Source organism: Branchiostoma floridae, chromosome 10 (assembly GCF_000003815.2).
Source record: "Branchiostoma floridae strain S238N-H82 chromosome 10, Bfl_VNyyK, whole genome shotgun sequence".
NCBI lineage: Eukaryota > Metazoa > Chordata > Leptocardii > Amphioxiformes > Branchiostomatidae > Branchiostoma > Branchiostoma floridae.
Genome location: NC_049988.1, coordinates 12,220,612 through 12,239,378, shown reverse-complemented (window position 1 = coordinate 12,239,378; position 18,767 = coordinate 12,220,612). Strand labels below are relative to the sequence as shown.

Genomic DNA, 18,767 nt, shown 5'->3' with positions numbered 1-18,767 from the left:
TCATCGGGAAGTTTTGTGATAGTGGAGTCCGTTGTAAAGATTGGGGCTTCGTTGTCTAAAAATGGAACAAATAGCAAGTTCAATGATTTGCTTGATAACAAAATTCATACTTTCACGAGGCTAACGTTCAACGGATCATTGAAAATGTACACTTGTTGACTTATTTTGTTTTCAGTTTTTATCCTACAAAAAAGGTACGTAGGAGATAGCTACCCGGCCGATCTGACCATGTTGAACCTGAAAGACTCGGCACACATTGCTCACAAATGTTGGACGGATTCGGGTCTTCATTCCTGAAACAGTGCCCTCGAATGATGCAGGTATCCGGCTGTGGACAAAATCAAACACCGCTTAGTCATAGACGTGACCTTTGTAGTTCAATGGTCTACAGAAAGGATTTTCTAAAGCAATTAAAAAAGTTTCCATCTAAGACAATCGTCGTGTCACTTGAGAATTGAATTCTCCAAAAACTTCCAGAAGACGAAAGACATTAGGAGACTTACGACAATACGTTAAAACGTACCTTCCAAGTACAATCCCCTCCCTGAGTACACTCCTGACAGACGGAGTCGTACACGGTGAAGAACAACTCCTCACTAAACCGTTCTCCATCGTTACTGACGGACACCAGCATCCCGTGAGCCACCGCGCCTTCCTTGGTGTCAGGTGTCCCGTCCCGTACAGGAGACCTGGGGAGGGCGCACGACACCTCCCCAAAACTGCGGAACGTCGCCTCGGACCGGCCGCTGGAGTTGGCTTCAGTCTTTATCCCATCTTGTATCTAATGGGCAAAGAGGAAGAAAGAACCATTGTAATGATCATAGAAAAGGGCAACGCACCTATTACAATGTATGCAAAAGAAATGTTAAGAGAACCAAGCGAACCTGAACTTGGGTGACCCTACAGGTCAGGTTCTCCGAGTTCATCACGTCTTCAGCGAAGAAGGACGTCTTCATACAAGGCCGACTCCTGACGTCACACAGCCCGTCCGAGGGGAGTTCCAGCGCGACTGGAGGCCTGCCGATCTGTATGGAGCAGTCTGCAGACGTGTAACCATGGTTACACTCACACGTACTGTTCACACACCGGCCTTGGTTACTACACTGGCGCGGGCACACGTTCTCAGTGATGAAGGCTGGAGGCTTCGCGGTTCCGTCATCATTGGTCTCGTACAGACTGACATTGTTGTAGGCTTTTTCAGCACATTCTGCTTGAATCTTCTGTACGATGATGTCAACGTACTGGAAATCTTCAGTCACCTGAAAATAATGGTACACCAATGAAAACAATTCAAAATCTGTGTACAGATTCCTTTTAACCATTTTTTTCTTATTCTTAGACTGGTGAAATTGGAAAACGAGTTTTCTTCATTTCCGAAAATAATTTCCTCAGATAAGACATTGGAGTGTCATTTTACATATCCAGTAAAGTCTCACTTTTTTATATTTCGATGCCTATCAGACTTCCTCAGAACTTCTCTGGAGTGATGCTTCGATACATTTAAGATTGTGTTCTCGTCGCAAAAGCGCCACCTACATTGGCTGCGAGAAGCATCACTCCGGTTAGAAGCTCCAAGGAAGATGGCATCGAAACGTAAGCAGGTGAGACTTGATTGGCTGTGTAAAAGAACAAACACGTCAATGTCCTCAAGTTTCCATCATAAGGGAGAGAACTCACTTTCACATCTGCTACACAGAAGTCCACTCCGGAGAATATATCAACACCGTACACATCCCGACAGTCTTCAGCGATGGTCAGGTTCAAGATTCCTTGCTGACACGTTCCTGTCGCTTCCTCCTCCGTGATCCCTCTGTTCGGGGTCGGCCATTCGTCGTTAATTTCGGGTTCTTCGTCTTCAGCGTAATCGAACTCGTACTCCGTGTCACAAACATCGTCATTGTACAGATCCGGATCTTCCTCGATCACTTCCGGTGGCGGAGTGCAGTTCTTGTTTCTTTCATCTTGAAGCGGATGGATGACGTTCAAAGCTGGGTTCAAGTGGTTGTTTTTGCGAGTTTTGGTCGGGCTACACTCGACCCTGTTCCCACACGTGCAGAACTGTGACTCGGAGAGCGGATTGGTGACTTCTTCTGGACACTCAACGTCGAACAGACTCTCTCCCCGCGGAATTCTAGCAAGGACAAAACAAGAAGTTACTACGGCAGATAGTATTGCCATTCATCGGTACATAGCCCTGAATGAATCATATGTTTTTGCAAGCAAATACCAACGTTGGTCTTAGCATGATAGTTCAACAGTGTCGTGTACATCAAGTCCGTACACGTAGGACGTCCGTATTGACATTTTTCATACGCAGTCGTGCGTTCGATACGCATATCACACGCATCTCAATCGTTTTGTATCCGTTTCAGGTACGCAGGCATACGCACAGTACGGGGCAGTTCGCGTACCCAAAACTGCCCCAAACCGATTAAGATGCGTATGAGGTACGTATTGTGTGTACGCCTGCGTATGGAAAAAATGTTAATACGGACATCATATGTGGACTTGATATACGCGCGCTCCTGTGACTGCACATTAACTACGTTAGTAGTAGTAGTAGTAGTAGCAGTAGAAGAAGTAGAGACATACTATGCTACATTAGTAAAGGGTTATCAAATTACTGCCAAGCAAGGGAGAACTCTCTGTGCCATCGTGGCCAAACGTAGTGGCGGGAGGTCGAGCCGTCCGGCATCCTCCGATCGTTTCTAGGATTGCCATCGAAGAATCCACAGAGCCCTTCGGTGTACCCCTTGTCTATCCCCGGCGCGTGTGCACGGAGGGTGACGAAACCAGAACCCACCACTTCCACGTACGCACCGGACGGCATCGAAATCTACAAAGATAGTGACAGTATTAATTTCCTGTGGGTATTATCTTTGGCATGGTAAATTGGTATGATGTAAACTCACAAAGGGAGGTACTTTAGACATGTGAAATAATACAAAAAGTTTTGATAGAAACGAAGATATTATATTGCAAAATAGTACTGATGACTATATCAGAAAAACGTCTTGTTCTCCTACCTTGATGTATTTCCCATTGCTGTCCTGAGTGACTAAAACTCCCGGAGAGAGAGGCCCTCCCTTTGATGTCTTGTAGGCGATGGTTGGAGAGTTCCTGTTGCAGTAGTCAACTATCACCACATCATTGTCCTCACGCACTGCCACGCCGCAGTTACAGGAAACTTTGTTCGTGTATCTTCCACTACCGCAACGCTTGAGCCGAGAGTGTACCTTCATAGAGATTACATAATGTTACAGTCTATCAAATGCAAGTCTGATACAATGTTACCACATACCAAGATAGAAATGTTTAATATGTTACGATCATGTCCTGTTGGTATCTCTATCTATATCGGTCAATTTATGTACAACTCGAGACAATGCTTTCTTGGAGCAGCATACTGTCATAATCTTCAAGGGCATAGCACGCATAACGCTAGCTCGATTGTTTATACTTTTATCATTCATAAAATGGCGATTAGTTCCTTAGTAATTGTTGGATATTAACTCATGTAGTTAAACTGTTTTGTATCTACAAGTTGCCACACATTGTATCCTTTACTATTGTCGATTCCTATATGCCATACATGCAATAAAATCATACTTGATTGTTTTGTATAATGTTGATAAAAGATTCCAAGGCAACAGACACTGTCGAAGACTAAGACTCAACACATTATCTGTAACGATACATTATAATACAATGCAGCTGTGTGCATAATGCTAGTTCATCTTTATCCGCGGGTAACCTATTTCTGTTGTTTTTAAAAACTAGGTAATTATAATAGGGATATCAACTCACCGGATTCAAATTACAATAGACGTGATATCCCTAATTGCCCTGTTTTTAAAATCAACGGATATAGGTTACTACCGCGGATAAAGGTGAACTAGCGTTACGTATGGTGTCATCACTTCCACTTACTTCGAAATTCCTGCCGGGTTTAGTACTTCTGTACAGGACGAATTCTCCCGGTTTGATGACGTGAATTTGTTTGTGCCAAGCTCTGGAAAAAGGAGGTACGACACAAAGTTTATTCACAAGGTTTTGAAAAATACCAACGTTTTACGTCGCGTCTCCATGCAATGACTATACGAGTCTATGGAGGCAACATCGTAAGGGGAGCAAATTTGTAGTAACATGTATCACAAAAAGGGTTTTGTACATGGATACCGGGTTTAGTTTGATGTAACAACAGAACAAACCGTGAATGCCTAACATTAACAACAACAACAACAAAAACAAGCAAAATGTCAATATAATGCAATAAAACCAAGCAATCAAGGGTGAGCCAGTGTTATTTATTGAAAATCTATCCGTTTGTTTACAGCTCTATAGGTAAGTACTAAGTAGTGTATGTGGTTCATACCCGGTGAGTTCGTCAAAGGAAACTCCGTGGGGATCACCAGCGTACGTGCACGTTGCCTCAAGGGCATCTATGGTGCGAACCTGAAAAAAAAACCTGAGTCAGACTGTCTTCAACCAAACATTCAAACATAATTTTTTTCTCTGTGTGTCAAGGACGTCTGTAAGCGGATTCAAACAGAATTGCACCCAAGTAATTTATATACTATATATCAATACGATTTTAAATTGGCCATCTATGAGCGACCCTAGCAGCAAAAGAAATAAATGCAGCTACTTGACCACACCGCCAAATTAATTGTGCATTGATTGGTTGATTAATGTTACTTTGACCAATCAGCATAAAGTAATGTTTGATGTGCGACAATACCGATGATATTACCCTGTTGGGTTTAGATACCGTGACCTACGACTGTAGTGCTGCTTCATTCCGCTGAGTGTATGTGGCGTCCTTGAACCGTGGGGAATTTGAGGAGAAACCTGAAACTGAAGTCCACGTTTAGAATAGTAAATAAGACATTGTAATACATTGGAACTACTCACTGCTAAGTTAATCTGTGGTGTGTAACCGTGGAAGATGTGAGGAAGGTTGTACGCAACGGGAGCATGCGAGATCTGTCCGAAGTTGACGCTCATATACTTGTCGCCATCTTGTTGTCCATCTTTCACGGCAACCAACACAGCTTCTCCTTTCACCCTATGTTCCGTATCCGACCAATTGCCGGCGTAGAACCTCACGTGACATCCGTCAGCTACGCAGACGTCGTCTCCGTTTGAGTCGAAGGCTAAGGGAACGTCTGCGTAACACTGCCCCGTCCTTTGTGCCCCACCTTCGCAGACAAAGGGGACGGTACTGGTCAGCTCCAGCTTGAAGTGGTCAGCAGACTCGTAAACTTCAGCAGTGCCTCCGGCCTTATTAGGAAACACAAAAACAGAATGTTTGACAAGTAAGAATGACGTTAACGTATGTATTTATTCAAACCCTATTCAGACTTGTTACATAATTCAGTCACCAATTTACCACCAAATGAATCTGAAATACTCTGCCTTTAAGATTTATAGAGTTAGTGAAGTTGACATTACCTCAATGCCTGCCCAGTAAGAGTTGCTCTGCTGCCACTCACTTTTCACATCCGGGGTACCTTCCCAGTAGGACCTTACTTGACAAGAAACCTTAGAGAGAGAAGAAACGCAATTTTGGCACTGATATTAGAAAGCATGGCGTAGTTTGTGTTACTAGCCATTGTATAAAATATATATTCATCGACCTAATAGTATGCTAGTTTGCTCTTCCGGTATGCTTTTCCCATCTGAAAAGACCGTACGTACTCATGGGGTTTGATACATGAACAGATTTTATTGCGGATGAATGGTTATAGTCCAAAGAACATTTAAGATTAGATTTAGCAATCTGGATGTCTAACTTACGTCCTTCCCCATCTTGGACGGCCAGGAGGCCGGCACGTTCGGATACAGCTGGTTCAGACCCAGATGACTGGCGTCCATCTTTGCGCGCCTTTTCCCGGCCGTCAGGGTCACGTTAGGCACGTCCGGAAAGTACTCATTATCGAACAGGAACATGACGTCAAACCAGGCAGTGACGTCATCAGGGTCGTATTGGACCTCACACGTAAACGTCACTTGATTGGCGCTGACTTCATACTCAGGAGGGTGGAGGGTAACGTTGTCAGCGAACAACGGAAATATGTCTGCAAACAGGAGGAATGGGAAGTTACAAAAGTCACATGTTCCAAAGCCTCGGTAAATGTGCTGTTTTGTGTTTCTTAAACGTTAAGCTAGACGTTAAGATGCTGCTGTCTATCTCCATGTGTTCTTACAACAAAAACATCACCACCACAAAACCGAAAATATGAAAAGGGAACTCACTTCCACAGGCTCGATGGAACACGTTGTATTCTTCACCGTTCGGACAAGGCTCGCTATCGCCTGTAGATAAGCACAGACAAGTGTTGCTTGTAAACAACAAACAAATGCTTAGTGAGCAAATATAAATACGATTCACTCAATTGAAACATGTTGTGATTTTGTCATCAGCATGTGCCATATTCCTAACTTATGCTCCAAGTAGAGTTTTAACTCCGGCTGTTTTTGAACCATGTGTGGATCCTGGAGACACTCCCTGATGACTGGAGACGAGGGATCATCCTACCGTTCTGGAAAAGGAAGGGAGACCAGCTGGTATGCAGTAACCACAGGGGCATCACCCTACTCTCCATCCCAGGAAAGCTTTTCACCCGCATCCTTCTCACCAGAGCCATCCCCGCCATCAGGAGCAGACGGCGCCCACAACAGGCAGGATTTATGCCAAACCGTTCTACTACGGACCATATCTCCGCACTCCGTTTGGCTATCGAGAAGGCTCGGGAGTTCAGAAAGGACCGTCACCTTTACATCGCCTTCATAGATCTCCGAGCTGCATTTGACACTGTTGACCACGCCTCCCTCTGGAAGATCCTGAAACTGCTTGGTGCCCCTCACAAGACAATCTCCCTCTTCAAGCAGCTGTACAACTCTGCGGAGAGCTGCGTTAGAGTGAATGGGAAAGAGTCGGAGTGGTTCACCATCAACAGTGGGGTCAGACAGGGATGTGTGGCTGCCCCGGACCTCTTCAACTGTGTCATTGACTACTTGATGACGAAGGTCTGCGAACGAGTCCCTGGAGTGTCCTTTGGACAGTACAACCTGGCAGACCTGGAGTATGCGGATGACACCTCCCTGCTTACTGATGGCCTGGACCAACTGTTAGAAGCCCTCACGGTCTACAATGAGGAGGCCAAGAAGCTTGGCCTCAGTATCAACTGGAGCAAGACTGAGCTCATGCACATTGGAGATGGCCCTGACCCTGAGCCCCTCATCTTCAACCAGTGCTCCGTGAACTTCGTCTCGGCATTCAAGTACCTTGGGTCAATAATCTCCAAGACTGGTGACCTGAAACCCGAGATCAACCAACGACGCGCCCAGGCCTCAGCTGTCCTACAGTCCCTGTGGAAACCTCTCTGGCGACATCGCCACATCTCCCTGCACACCAAACAACGAGTCTACAACTCCTCAGTTATCTCAGTCCTCCTGTACGGCTCAGAAACCTGGGCAATGAACAACACTCTGGCAGCCCGGCTCGACGGATTTGACTCTCGAGCCCTGAGGAGGATCACGGGCACCCGCTGGCACGAGCGCGTGCGCAACACTGAACTTAGAGAACAGACCGGGCAACCACCCGCCTCCTCCCTTGCAGCCATGAGAAGGGTTCGCTGGTACGGGCACGTCCTCCGACTCCCTCCAGAGCACCCCACCAGAGCCCTACTTGATTTTAACCCTAAGAAGGCAGGATGGCGCCGACCAAGAGGGGCCCCCCGCACCCGCTGGATGGATGTCGTAACCCGTGACCTGCAGAGCATTAACATCACTCTCCACCAGGCGCAGCAAGCAGCCACGAACAGAGGATGGTGGAGAACCACAGTACAGAAAGTCGGCTCTACGCACCACGTGCAAGAGGACGAGTGAGTGAGTGAGTGTTTTTGACGTGTTTCAGGCTTTTTTGTTTGGCTGCAGACAAAATGAAAACAGTCCAAAATAGAAAGCCTGACAGTGACACAAACTGCGAGAACAGATCAATAACAGTCCACCCTTTGTGTAGAGTATGCTAGCTTTGCTAATTGGTACGTTAGCACATATTCCCAAGAAACATAAGAAATGTTTTCATAATTTGCTGATATTGGAATAAGGAAGGCGTACCTGCACAGTAAGCTGTACATCGACTTGGTGTCGATTCTTGGTTATAATACCCTTCGTAGTATTCGGGGTTGTAGTACTCTTCGTAGTAGCCATAATAACCGCCACCAGTGCTTGCTGGTTGTGGAACTGGCACCAGTTTGTAGACGTAGTAGGTGTGTCCGGGGGTGGGGCATCTCTTGACTTGTATGGTCATGCTGTACTGGTCGGAGCAGCAACTATCACCCTCACCGGTATTGACGCACGCCACGCGGTCAACGATGTCGTCATCTACGTATTTTAAAGGTGCAAATTGTTGATATTACCAACGTTGTTACAGAGACTCTGTATTTGCCAAATTGTTCTATAGGTCATTATATGACAACAAAAGAAACAATCAATGAAAGGTTCTGCAAATAATGAATAATAGCAATAAAAATAGCTTATATTGTAATTCAAACCCTTTGTGCTGTATAGGGTTACTTTTACGCCCATCTCTCTTTCAAAAGCCCTTGGGCTGCAAATCTGTGCATGAGCTATACAGGGCCGGGGGCTATTCATTGGTAAATACGTAAGATTCAGATTGTATGGCTACATCTGGTTAGTGTGGTTTGTGATATTACTCCTCTCAAAGCAGAGGTTCGGCTGCGGCGGTTTTTGACGCACCTTTAGACGCACCTTTAGGTCTTTCTATTTCGTACAGTTTTCTTTATGTCTGTCGACCAACGGAAAACGGTACAGAATAGAAACCCCACCAAAAACTAGTAAAAACATGTTTAAAATAGCTGGAACCGAACCAGTCTGCTTAGAGAGTAATATCCTGTGCCCAACTCTAACGCCGCATTTCCAAATTTTTACCGCCGCATTTGCCGGGTTGTTTGTGGAAACGAAAAATAGAAATGCATTGTGTAGTTTTGTGTCTTTTATTTTATATCATACATATCTCGTTCCCGAAAGCTGCCCGGCCGGGCCCCGGATTAGAAACCTTACCAGTTGGGTGTGAACCGTTCATCCATATGGTATACTCTGTGCTACAGTGGAAGACCGGTACACAGCTGGTGGGGATGGTGCCTCCAGCGTGAGTGAAGCGGTACCAGCCCTCCTCCATGTCATTATCACACACGTTCGGCTCCTGTTCCGTGGCGTACGCGGTACTACGGTGGGGAACATACAGGGGCGTGGCCGTCAGACACGCGTCTGTGGAGGTGGGAAAGAAATAAAGTTACATCTTTCTAGTTATGGCGGCCATTTTGGATTTCCGGGGCCATTCCGCCAAAACGAGGCTAATCAGGATTGAAAGTATGTATTGTAATGGGGGTCGCCCTAAGATGGTTCCCGTCGTAAGACGGTATGGCTTTTTTGCCGATCTTATTATCCATAAGTACACCGTGTTTGTTGCCACTGACTATGCTGATTACAAAGGTAAATAAACCAAGTCCATGCACCCAGCTTTAATTTGCATTCCAAGTATACTTTAACATATTTACTTCATGTTTTTCTAAAAACAGAATTCTAACAGAAATGTTGACAGTGCTGAATCACTGAGGTCACCGGCCTCTGCGTTTTGGCGGCTCGTGTCGCTAACTATACGAACTATTCCAAGCAGTCACACAACTGCCATGATACACATAAATATAGTTCCATAAAACACTATGAATATGGGTCTTCAAATGTTTGTTGAGTAGAAAAGCAACCAAAAGGAAGCGACATAAACATTGCCACCATTGTGGAGTGTGGCCGTGAAGGTGGCAGACTAGAGAACGCTCCAAAGATTTATTTGACTGTAACAAATGATTCGTGCTGTCTAATATGAAAATAAGACTTGATAGAGAGATGTAGATGATATTTTCATATAATCAGACAGAGTTTTGTTGATGTTGGCGGTGTCGTTTTTTCGTAATGGTTATTTTAGTCGGGCATTCACAATCAGTGCATTCAGTCCATTGCCGTAAAAACATCAGCTGGATTGTTCTAGGTACAGCCTTCCTCATGTGAGACAAGAAGTACATACAGTCACGATTTTCCTGTCAAAAGAAAGTTAAAATATCATACTATTAAATTTCTTTTCTGTGTACTTAAATCTACCACTTACTTCTGAAGAGAGCAAAATGTAACAAATCGTACCAAGTTAGGCACACTGTCCAGCGTAGCACAAAATTGGAAGGTTACATACACGACATTGTCTCACAGTGTTTGCCGCTTGTAACACGCAGCGCGAAAGGTTCATGAACCACATGAATACATTTCTTATTCAAGTATGTTGTTCAAATCTATGTGTAAAAAATTCAGTCATCAAAATTTGACCACTCTCAGGCAACTAGCGATGGAGCGCCATGAGTTTGAGCGCAAGAAAAAGCGTACCGTGTTGGGGCACCTCCCGTTAGTATATCAAAGTTTAGGTAGGCCATATATATTCAGTGGTAGTTTTGCCCCTCTTAGTTAAAATAATGCAAAAAGTGTGCCTGTCATGTGTAGAAAATATTGTTTTGGACATTTTAACTCGTTCTTGGCTAAGTTGTCAATTAATTTCTATCCATTTATGAGTTAGTCATGTTGTTTTAGATTTCCTTTACACTTCAGGAAAATTGAAGAAGACATATTCTTACCATCACATGCCAACCCATTGGAATTCAAAACGTAGCCAGGACTACAGGAGCACTGGAAGCTTCCCTCTGTGTTGGTACAGATGTGATCACAGCCGCCATTTTCTGTCAAACACTCGTCGACGTCTGAAACAAAAAGAAAAAAAAAATCAAATATCACATACTTCCATAAATGGAGAAAATAGACCAGCTCTTTTCAGTGAAGGTAACCAGACAATTATTGGATCAACACCAAGACTAAAGCACCATGTATAAAGAACGCCAACAAACCTTCCAGCCCGGTAACAAAGAAAAACGGAGAACACTGCGAAACAAGAGCCATTTTAACAAAATCAGGAAAGCAAGATAAAAATTCAACAGAAACAAAACTAAAGTACTTAAAATAGAAAACCCATCAAAGTGGAATTAAGATATCAAGGACATGACTAACACACCAAGGAAGAAACTCACCCTGAACATCGAGGGCATTCCGCCGAATTAAAAAAAAAAACTACAGCTGACGTAATCACAATGTCCTGTGCAAAATAACGTGTTCCCTCCAAGGACACCCAACGACACACTCCCTGGTGGACATTGTAAACCAGCTCAGGCGAAAACGGCTGACCAGATCGAGAGGAACAATCACAAGCCTCGGGCGTTTGACCATGTTGACCACCGCCTAGCGGAAACAAGCCTACATGACATTGGACTGTGACCGTCACAAGCCAACTGGCTCTGCAGTTTTCTCACAAACAAAACCCACAAATGGTTGTGGAGTCTACTCGGACTGAACTGTGACCACTTGTGGTGTTCCCCAGGGAATCGTGCTAGGTCTACTCATCATCCTCGACATCATCAATAAAGCGTAGTAAACGTCACGAACCTAGCAAGGAGCCGAATGATCGACGGTACTTCAACATCACAAATACAAGGTGTTTCCTTCTCAAAAGTCGCCGTCCCAAGACCACCGTTGTCTCTAGCCGTCTAGCCGACGAACCTCTGGTGGAGGTTAAAACTGTGAAACTACTTAGCGTGCAGTTCATGGTGGACAAACATGTAAACCACGTTTAGTTGACAAAAAGGGCAACTTGCTTAGAAAACTGGTGAGTTTCGACCTTTCAATGAAGAACTGCTTACGTGCAACAAGCGGTGCTAAAAAACCGTGCGAGAAGAGGTGCTACAAGCTTAAGCGGTGCGACCAGCATGTGACTACGCACCTGGTGTGCAGGTTTATCAGCAACGCAACGAGCCAAGAATGAGGCTGTTCAGAGAAGAACATGTCGTAATCCTTGGTCCTGCATATATATATACGCAACCCACACGGAGGCCTGTAGCAGACTACACCTACCCACACTAGAAGCCTGGCGTCGGGCCCTGTGTCGCAGCTTTGCAAAGCGTCTAATCGAGTCAGAGATATACAGGAACCGTTTGGCACCTGCATTCGGCGATATGCTAGCAACTAACGTAAACACAAATATCTCCTGACCACCATTATATTAAAACAAGGACAAGTCAGTATAAGAATAGTCCAATGCTGTGTATTGTGCGTACAAACAAAACAAAAAGAAGACTCTGTTACTAGAGGTTACCCTCCAGTGTCACAGAGTAATAATGCAATTCTGTGTTTGTGATATACTTTTATATCTGGTTATAATGATAAAAAAAGCCATTCGTTCATTCACCCATTCATAAATTTTGATGAAAAATATGACGTACCGTCACAGGAAGTTCCATCTTCGTTCAATGTATATTCGGCATGACAGGAACACTGGAAATCCCCGTCTGTGTATGTGCAGTTCTGTTCACATGCGCTGCATCTCTCTGTATAACATCGAAATAATTGTGTTAAAACCTACATAAAGTATCGACATGAGATTGAAAATGTCCAGAACATCACAGTTTATATCGGTTTGACTTATTGTCCGAATAATTTGCGTTATGTGGCGTCGAATATCAGAGCAAGCGGTGACGAAATCAAAAGGTCACAGATTCAATTCTATACATTCCTGGCTAGACTCCGTGTCCTTAGGAAAGGAACTTTACACAACTTCTCTTCACTCCATCTAGGTGCAAAAAATGCATGGGTATCTGGCTTTGGTTGGGAGGTAAAAAGCGGTGGAAGAATAGAGTTGGGCTCCGCCTCCCAATACTAAGTACTGTGTCCCAGACATAGTAGATAATAACCCACTCAAAACGCGATGAGATTACCTTTACCATTACGATTCGCGACATATGTAAACGTCACAGTTGTCACGAAATTTTCACGTGATTGTCAGTTCCTATTTGTATCAAATAATTCTAATCTTATCAAGTCTACTACCCGACAATTGTGTAAAGAACATAATTTTACAATTTGCAAAATGGAAGAAATATATTTACCAGATGCGATATAGATGACCATGCGATCCGCTGTTGTAAAACCATTATCTGAATGCAGCATAAGAAAATTCAATTGTTAAGAACATGCTCAGTATAGTCAATCGCAAAGAAAAGCAGCGTTCATAACATTTGTACATATTTCAAAAGCACTAAGCTCAGCTCTTATTTCAGATGATCCGCCTACATGTAAAAATCCATTAAAATTTTGTGGACAGTAACCCTATTGTCTTTTGTGTATATATAAAGTGTTGTAAAGAGTCATATGTCTAATGTAAGAGAGAGAGAGAGATGCAGAGGAAGGAGGGAGAGGGATTGAGAAATGGAGGGAGGGGAGGAAGACAGGAACAGATTGAGGAAGAGAGTGAGAGAGAAGGAGTTAGAGAGAGAGAGAGAGACAGAGAGACAGAGAGAGAGAGAGACATAGAAGAGAGAGAGAGAGAGAAGAGAGAGTCCAACATAATCCAAAGCAAACTGAAGATGAATTTCACTTTGTCATGATGTGCAGTAGGTACAATATAATGTTTCACGTAATGAGTTATTCACATTCCTCGAACCAAATACAACAGATTTTAAGAAACTCAATGCTACAGACAGATTTGATTATATATTCAGATGTAACAACCCCCACAATGCTAAAATAGGTAAATATATAAAATACTGCTTTGTCATAAGAAAAAATGCCGAAAATCATAATTAGCCCCACTCAATTGTAATACAATATTTAGGCTAGCTCTTATTGTTCTAGAAATTAGGATATCAATTTCATTCTATATTCATAATCTGCATATGTACTTTGTTTGATACTTTTTTTAGTAATCAGGATGATAAGTTTGTTTCTTCTATTTTCTTCTTGCATTACATTGTACCGTGTGCGATCGTTGCGCAATAAAGTTCTTCTATCATAACGCGTACCGTTGTTCCAGTTGACTGCTCTACCTGCATTGGAGACCCGGATGTAGGGCAGCTGACTTGCTGACGTCCGCTCCCAACTACATGGAGCTGACTGTCCCTCCTCTGCCACAAGAAGCCACCCCATGTCCCGATCACAGGTATTATACTGGCGGTTGATGAAGAAACGTCTGCAATGAAAAAAAAGAAAGTGATACAACAATTTGGTTACTTAGAATAGTTTAGGTCCCCCGTTGATTAATGGAACAGTCCACGCATGCGGACGGAGCCCTCAGAGGCACGGGGAGTTCTGTCTTGTTGGAGAGACTCAGTTTCTATAATCGTGGTTCTGTAACACGTCTGTGCCTGATAATTTCATAGCAACAGAGGTATAGAGGCCAGTTAACAAATATATCAACAATACCATCATTGGTCGTTTTTTTAAGTTTAGCAATAGTAATTCATATAACATTATGTATAAACTATGTTATTCAAGAACTTAAATAGAGACTAAGTCACATAAGTTGTAACTTTTTCCTAAGAATATTTGGCAGGGCAATATATTACTCTGCAATGCCTAAACAGTTCGTCAGTTGGCATCACTGCACAACCTTTGACCTCAAGGCGGCAGTTTTGAAAATGGCGACCCGTCAGTGTCTATTGTCGTTCCAATTCGGTTATTGAACTGATCTCTCTTTAGTGTATCATGTTTCAAACTACCCCAATACTTGCAAAAGGACAAGTCGATACTAATGCACTTCACGCTGGGCTCGACGTGGTATTCAGATGCAAGGAATCGGCCAAATGGGCTATGGTGGTGGCTCGGCACGACAACCGTTGTGTGCCCCAGTACAACAAATGGTTCACGGTATGTTCTAGACCGTGAGGAAGTTGTTGTTACATTCGTTCCGTGATTCCGTGGTTAGAACTGAATGTTTACGCCATGTTGGACGGTAAGCAATGTCTGTGATGTTCGCTTGATTTTGTGACATGCTAGTTTGCTGTTATTTGACAATAATATTTTAATTTTATTACATGGATGACATCAGCGCGTGCATCAATTTTCAGCCATTAAAAAAATCCAATCGTGCAAAGCAGATGCAAAATGAGCAAAAGTATGCCGAATATTGCAAAAACGATATCGCCAAGGTTAATTCCAATATCAATTCCAAGATCAAAGACGAAGATTTAAAAGAAGAAAAATGAAGAATCTATTGTTCGGTATACCTTAGTCTGTATGTTCAGTCATTTGTTCCACCTTCTAAACCACTTACATATATATTTCATGATGAAGGCAAATATTTTGGCCAAACTTTTCATTCATATGCTCACATCAGTTTTTTTTTGTGTTCCTACATGATGTCATCCATACAATCATATCAACATAGCCTAACAAATATTGATAGTTCTGTTGAAAACTATCGCGCGACAAATGCGAAAGCCTTGCGTGTAAAACTTATGGACGGGATGTTTGTGAAAGTGCGCTTAGTTATTACACTATCCGACACTAGTTATTATGGGCGTACACAAATCACACAAAGTTCCAAGAGGCTTTAGTTTGGAAACAGAGTAGTAGTATCATGATGTTACCTTTTTAGATCTGAGTGTCCTTCGATAGAGAAATAGTTTGTGGATTCTGATTTGATGTCGTTCCACGGCGACGTCCGCAGGCGGTTCTTGGTAAACCAGTTGTTCTTGTTGGTGTTCTGCCCATTGAAGACGAGCTCTATCTCCTGGACAGAAGACTCAAATACCATCTTCACCTGTTGGAAGTTAATAGATAGGAGTTTGATTCTCGAACAATGCTTGGTAATGTTTGAACATTATCTGGGAGCACAGTGATACAGTCTTCTGATTCTAAAACATACAAGCTTAACGTATTACTAAGTACAACTGTTTGTAGAACATTGTTATTAGAGTTTCGCTTGAGTTATGGTGGATTATGCCATGAGCTTAGAATCAAACAACAAGGATGAATCACTATAAGAAAATGAGACAATACAAAATGACTAAGGAAGTGCTGCATACTAACAACCTAGACGGGCCACTGACAATCAGCCAGCCAGCGATACATACAGACAGGCCAACTGTCAGATAGTAAGTCAGACATATAGACAGACAGGCTAACAGACAGACAGGCAGACAGGCCAACCGACAGATAGTAAGTTAGACAGACAGACAGGTCAACCGACAGTCAGCCAGCCGCCATACAGACAGACAGACAGACAGGCCAACAGACAAACAGACAGAGGCAGACAGACAGGCCCACCGATAAACAGACAGACAGACATACCGACAGACATGGCAGAGACAGACAGACAGACAGATAGGCCAACTGATAGACAGTCAGCCATAGAGACAGACATACCGACAGGCAGTCAGAGATACCAACCGACAGACAGAAATACAAACAAACGGCCTAAAAAAAGACAGGCAAAGTTACCTCATCGATATCCAACGAGCCCCACTGCTCGACCATGGGGTGTTTGTCGTGTTTAATGTCTGCACCAGCACCGGCTGTCCAGGCGTCGTACACATCCTGCCCTGTCCCCCTTACAGTCGCGAACACCCGGTGCCAGTAATTGACTTCAGAAATAAAGATATGGATACATGTATCATCTCATAACCGAAATGGAAATTGAGAAATTCTCGTGGAGATCAAGGTAGCTTCTCTGAAATAGGATACTAGTAAGCTATAGGCATGTCGACAATCAGTTGTAATTATGTCGGCAATCAGTTGTAGATGTGTCGACAATCAATCGGTTGTGGACTGAAGGTTTCCGTTTCGCAGGAAGTAATTTCTCTATCATGTGTCATAAGGTACGTAAACAGAAACTGTTTCAATATCTTACTTGTTCAGGTTTCGTGAGGATATTGATTGTATCAGTGTGCTCAGTGCCCGTGGCATCGTTGTTAGGTCAGCATTTTGTATAAAGGTGCATTGAATAAGCGTACATACGTATACATTTTGTATACGCCTAAGATGCCGCAATTACAACATGAAAACGTCATTATCACACAAGGCTTATGGATTACTAATCCTACCAACTTTGAACTCCATTTCCTGTCTTTCTGTAGTTCCCAGGGTGACTATTCTAGTACATACACACGTGAAGTGAAGGTAGCATGGTCCTACCCGGAAATACTTGAACTTCGCAGAGGGTCAGTGCCCTGGAGGTAACGGGAAGACGTACTCCCACGTACCGTCCCCGCATGCCCTGGCAGGGAACGGAAAGCGACTTCTGGCTCTGGCTGCCGAATTCATGATCACCACCACACTTGGGGTTCGTGCTGACCTGGTCAGAATCCCCGATGTGGATGTTGAAAGGATTGATTCGTCCCCAACAACACTCGTCTTGGCGGTTGAAGATGACCACTCTGTGGAGTGTCAAAAAGAAAGCTTATTTCATAGTTCATTCCGGAGGCTAATCTATTTGTTTGTAAAGTCGACAAACTTGGTATCATTGGAAAGGTCTCTTGGTAATTAGTTGATTGGTGAAAAATTAGCGCTTTGAAAGTTGGTGCTTTGTTCTCGAGCTCGCGATACGCGTGTTTTAAGTTTAACCCTAACCCTAACCCTTACCCTAGCTTTTTGAAGATAGATGTTTGTAAACTCAGATATAGTGACACCGGAAAGGTGTCTCTGTATTTAGTTGGTTGGTGAAACCCACTTTGACAATTGGTGCTTTATTTGTTCTCGAGATATGCGTGTAGGTTTGACCCTAACCCTAACCTTAACCCTTACCCTGACAATAACCTTACCCTTTTTGTTAAGTCAGGAAACTTGGTATTATAAAGGTCTCTTGGTACATAGTTGATTGGTGAAAACCACTTTGAAAATTTGTGCTTTGTTTTCGAGATATGCGTGTTTAATAGTTAACTCTAACCTTAACCCTTACCATGACAATAACCGTAGCCTTTTTTTAAAGTCAGGAAACTTGCTATCATTGGAAAGGTGTCTTGGTACTTCGTTGATTGGTAAAAAGATCGTAGAAAACTGGTGCTTTGTTCTCGAGATATGCATGTTTAAAGGTTTACCCTAAACCTATCCCTGACCCTAGCTTTTTGAAGCTATTGCAAGCATATGGTAGAAACATGTGACAATAAACAGTGATAAAATATCGTAAAAGGAGGCTAATCGAATACTAGTGTTGGCTGTATCTAGAAAGGTTGGATTTGACTTTCTTTGTATGTTCGTCCGCATTTTTGTAGGTTCTGCCGCTACCAGCCCCAAGCTGCCTAGGCAGACCCTTGTAATGACTTGTCTCTTCGTCAATTAAGTCAAGTCAAAGTCAAAGACTTCTTTTTATAGAAGCAGAGATCTTTTTTGACAACAATTTGTGGATCAGTGATTTTAACTTAATTGGAAATTGGATATGAGTTCGTTCGTGTTTGTGGGTCTTAATGTAGGTCAAGAGCATAACTCGAGAACCTGTGGATGGGTTTTCATGATACTTGGTATTTTATTGTATGTATATTGCAATTAATGACGGACTCCACATTCTGCGTACGTTCCTGTCAATGCTGTACGGTTGACCAAGATCGACCCACCAGGTCGCAGTGTCCTCCGTCTCGGTGTGTGTACATGAGGGTTAGGGTAAGGGCTACTGTTAGGTTTAGGTTTAGGTTTAGGGTTAGGGGTTAGGGGTTAGGGTTAGGGTTAGGGTTAGGTTTAGGGTTAGGGGTTAGGGGTTAGGGGTTAGGGTTAGGGTTAGGGTTAGGGTTAGGGGTAGGGTTAGGGTTAGGGTTGGGGTTAGGCTTAGGGTTAGGGTTACTGTTAGGGTTAGGGTTAGAGTTAGGGTTGGGGTTAGGGCTAGG

The 18,767-nt window shown here is 43.4% G+C and overlaps 1 protein-coding gene across 1 annotated transcript in view; it reads right to left on the bottom strand.

The window, feature by feature from the left end:
* Positions 1-355: 355 nt before the first annotated feature.
* LOC118424890 (von Willebrand factor D and EGF domain-containing protein-like) overlaps positions 356-18,767 on the bottom strand; it is a 23,144-nt gene continuing 4,732 nt past the window's right edge. Inside the window, exons 3-23 of the mRNA XM_035833697.1 lie at positions 17,086-17,327; positions 16,393-16,535; positions 15,540-15,712; positions 13,974-14,140; positions 13,062-13,109; positions 12,399-12,503; positions 10,707-10,829; positions 9,091-9,297; positions 8,125-8,391; positions 6,259-6,318; positions 5,800-6,080; positions 5,455-5,544; positions 4,915-5,283; positions 4,376-4,455; positions 3,931-4,012; positions 3,027-3,236; positions 2,625-2,836; positions 1,678-2,131; positions 885-1,259; positions 524-781; positions 356-385 (exon numbers count right to left, since the gene is read on the bottom strand). Coding sequence (XP_035689590.1) covers positions 356-385; positions 524-781; positions 885-1,259; positions 1,678-2,131; positions 2,625-2,836; positions 3,027-3,236; positions 3,931-4,012; positions 4,376-4,455; positions 4,915-5,283; positions 5,455-5,544; positions 5,800-6,080; positions 6,259-6,318; positions 8,125-8,391; positions 9,091-9,297; positions 10,707-10,829; positions 12,399-12,503; positions 13,062-13,109; positions 13,974-14,140; positions 15,540-15,712; positions 16,393-16,535; positions 17,086-17,327 — 3,976 coding nt within the window. The remainder of the gene's footprint in view (positions 386-523; positions 782-884; positions 1,260-1,677; positions 2,132-2,624; positions 2,837-3,026; positions 3,237-3,930; positions 4,013-4,375; positions 4,456-4,914; positions 5,284-5,454; positions 5,545-5,799; positions 6,081-6,258; positions 6,319-8,124; positions 8,392-9,090; positions 9,298-10,706; positions 10,830-12,398; positions 12,504-13,061; positions 13,110-13,973; positions 14,141-15,539; positions 15,713-16,392; positions 16,536-17,085; positions 17,328-18,767) is intronic.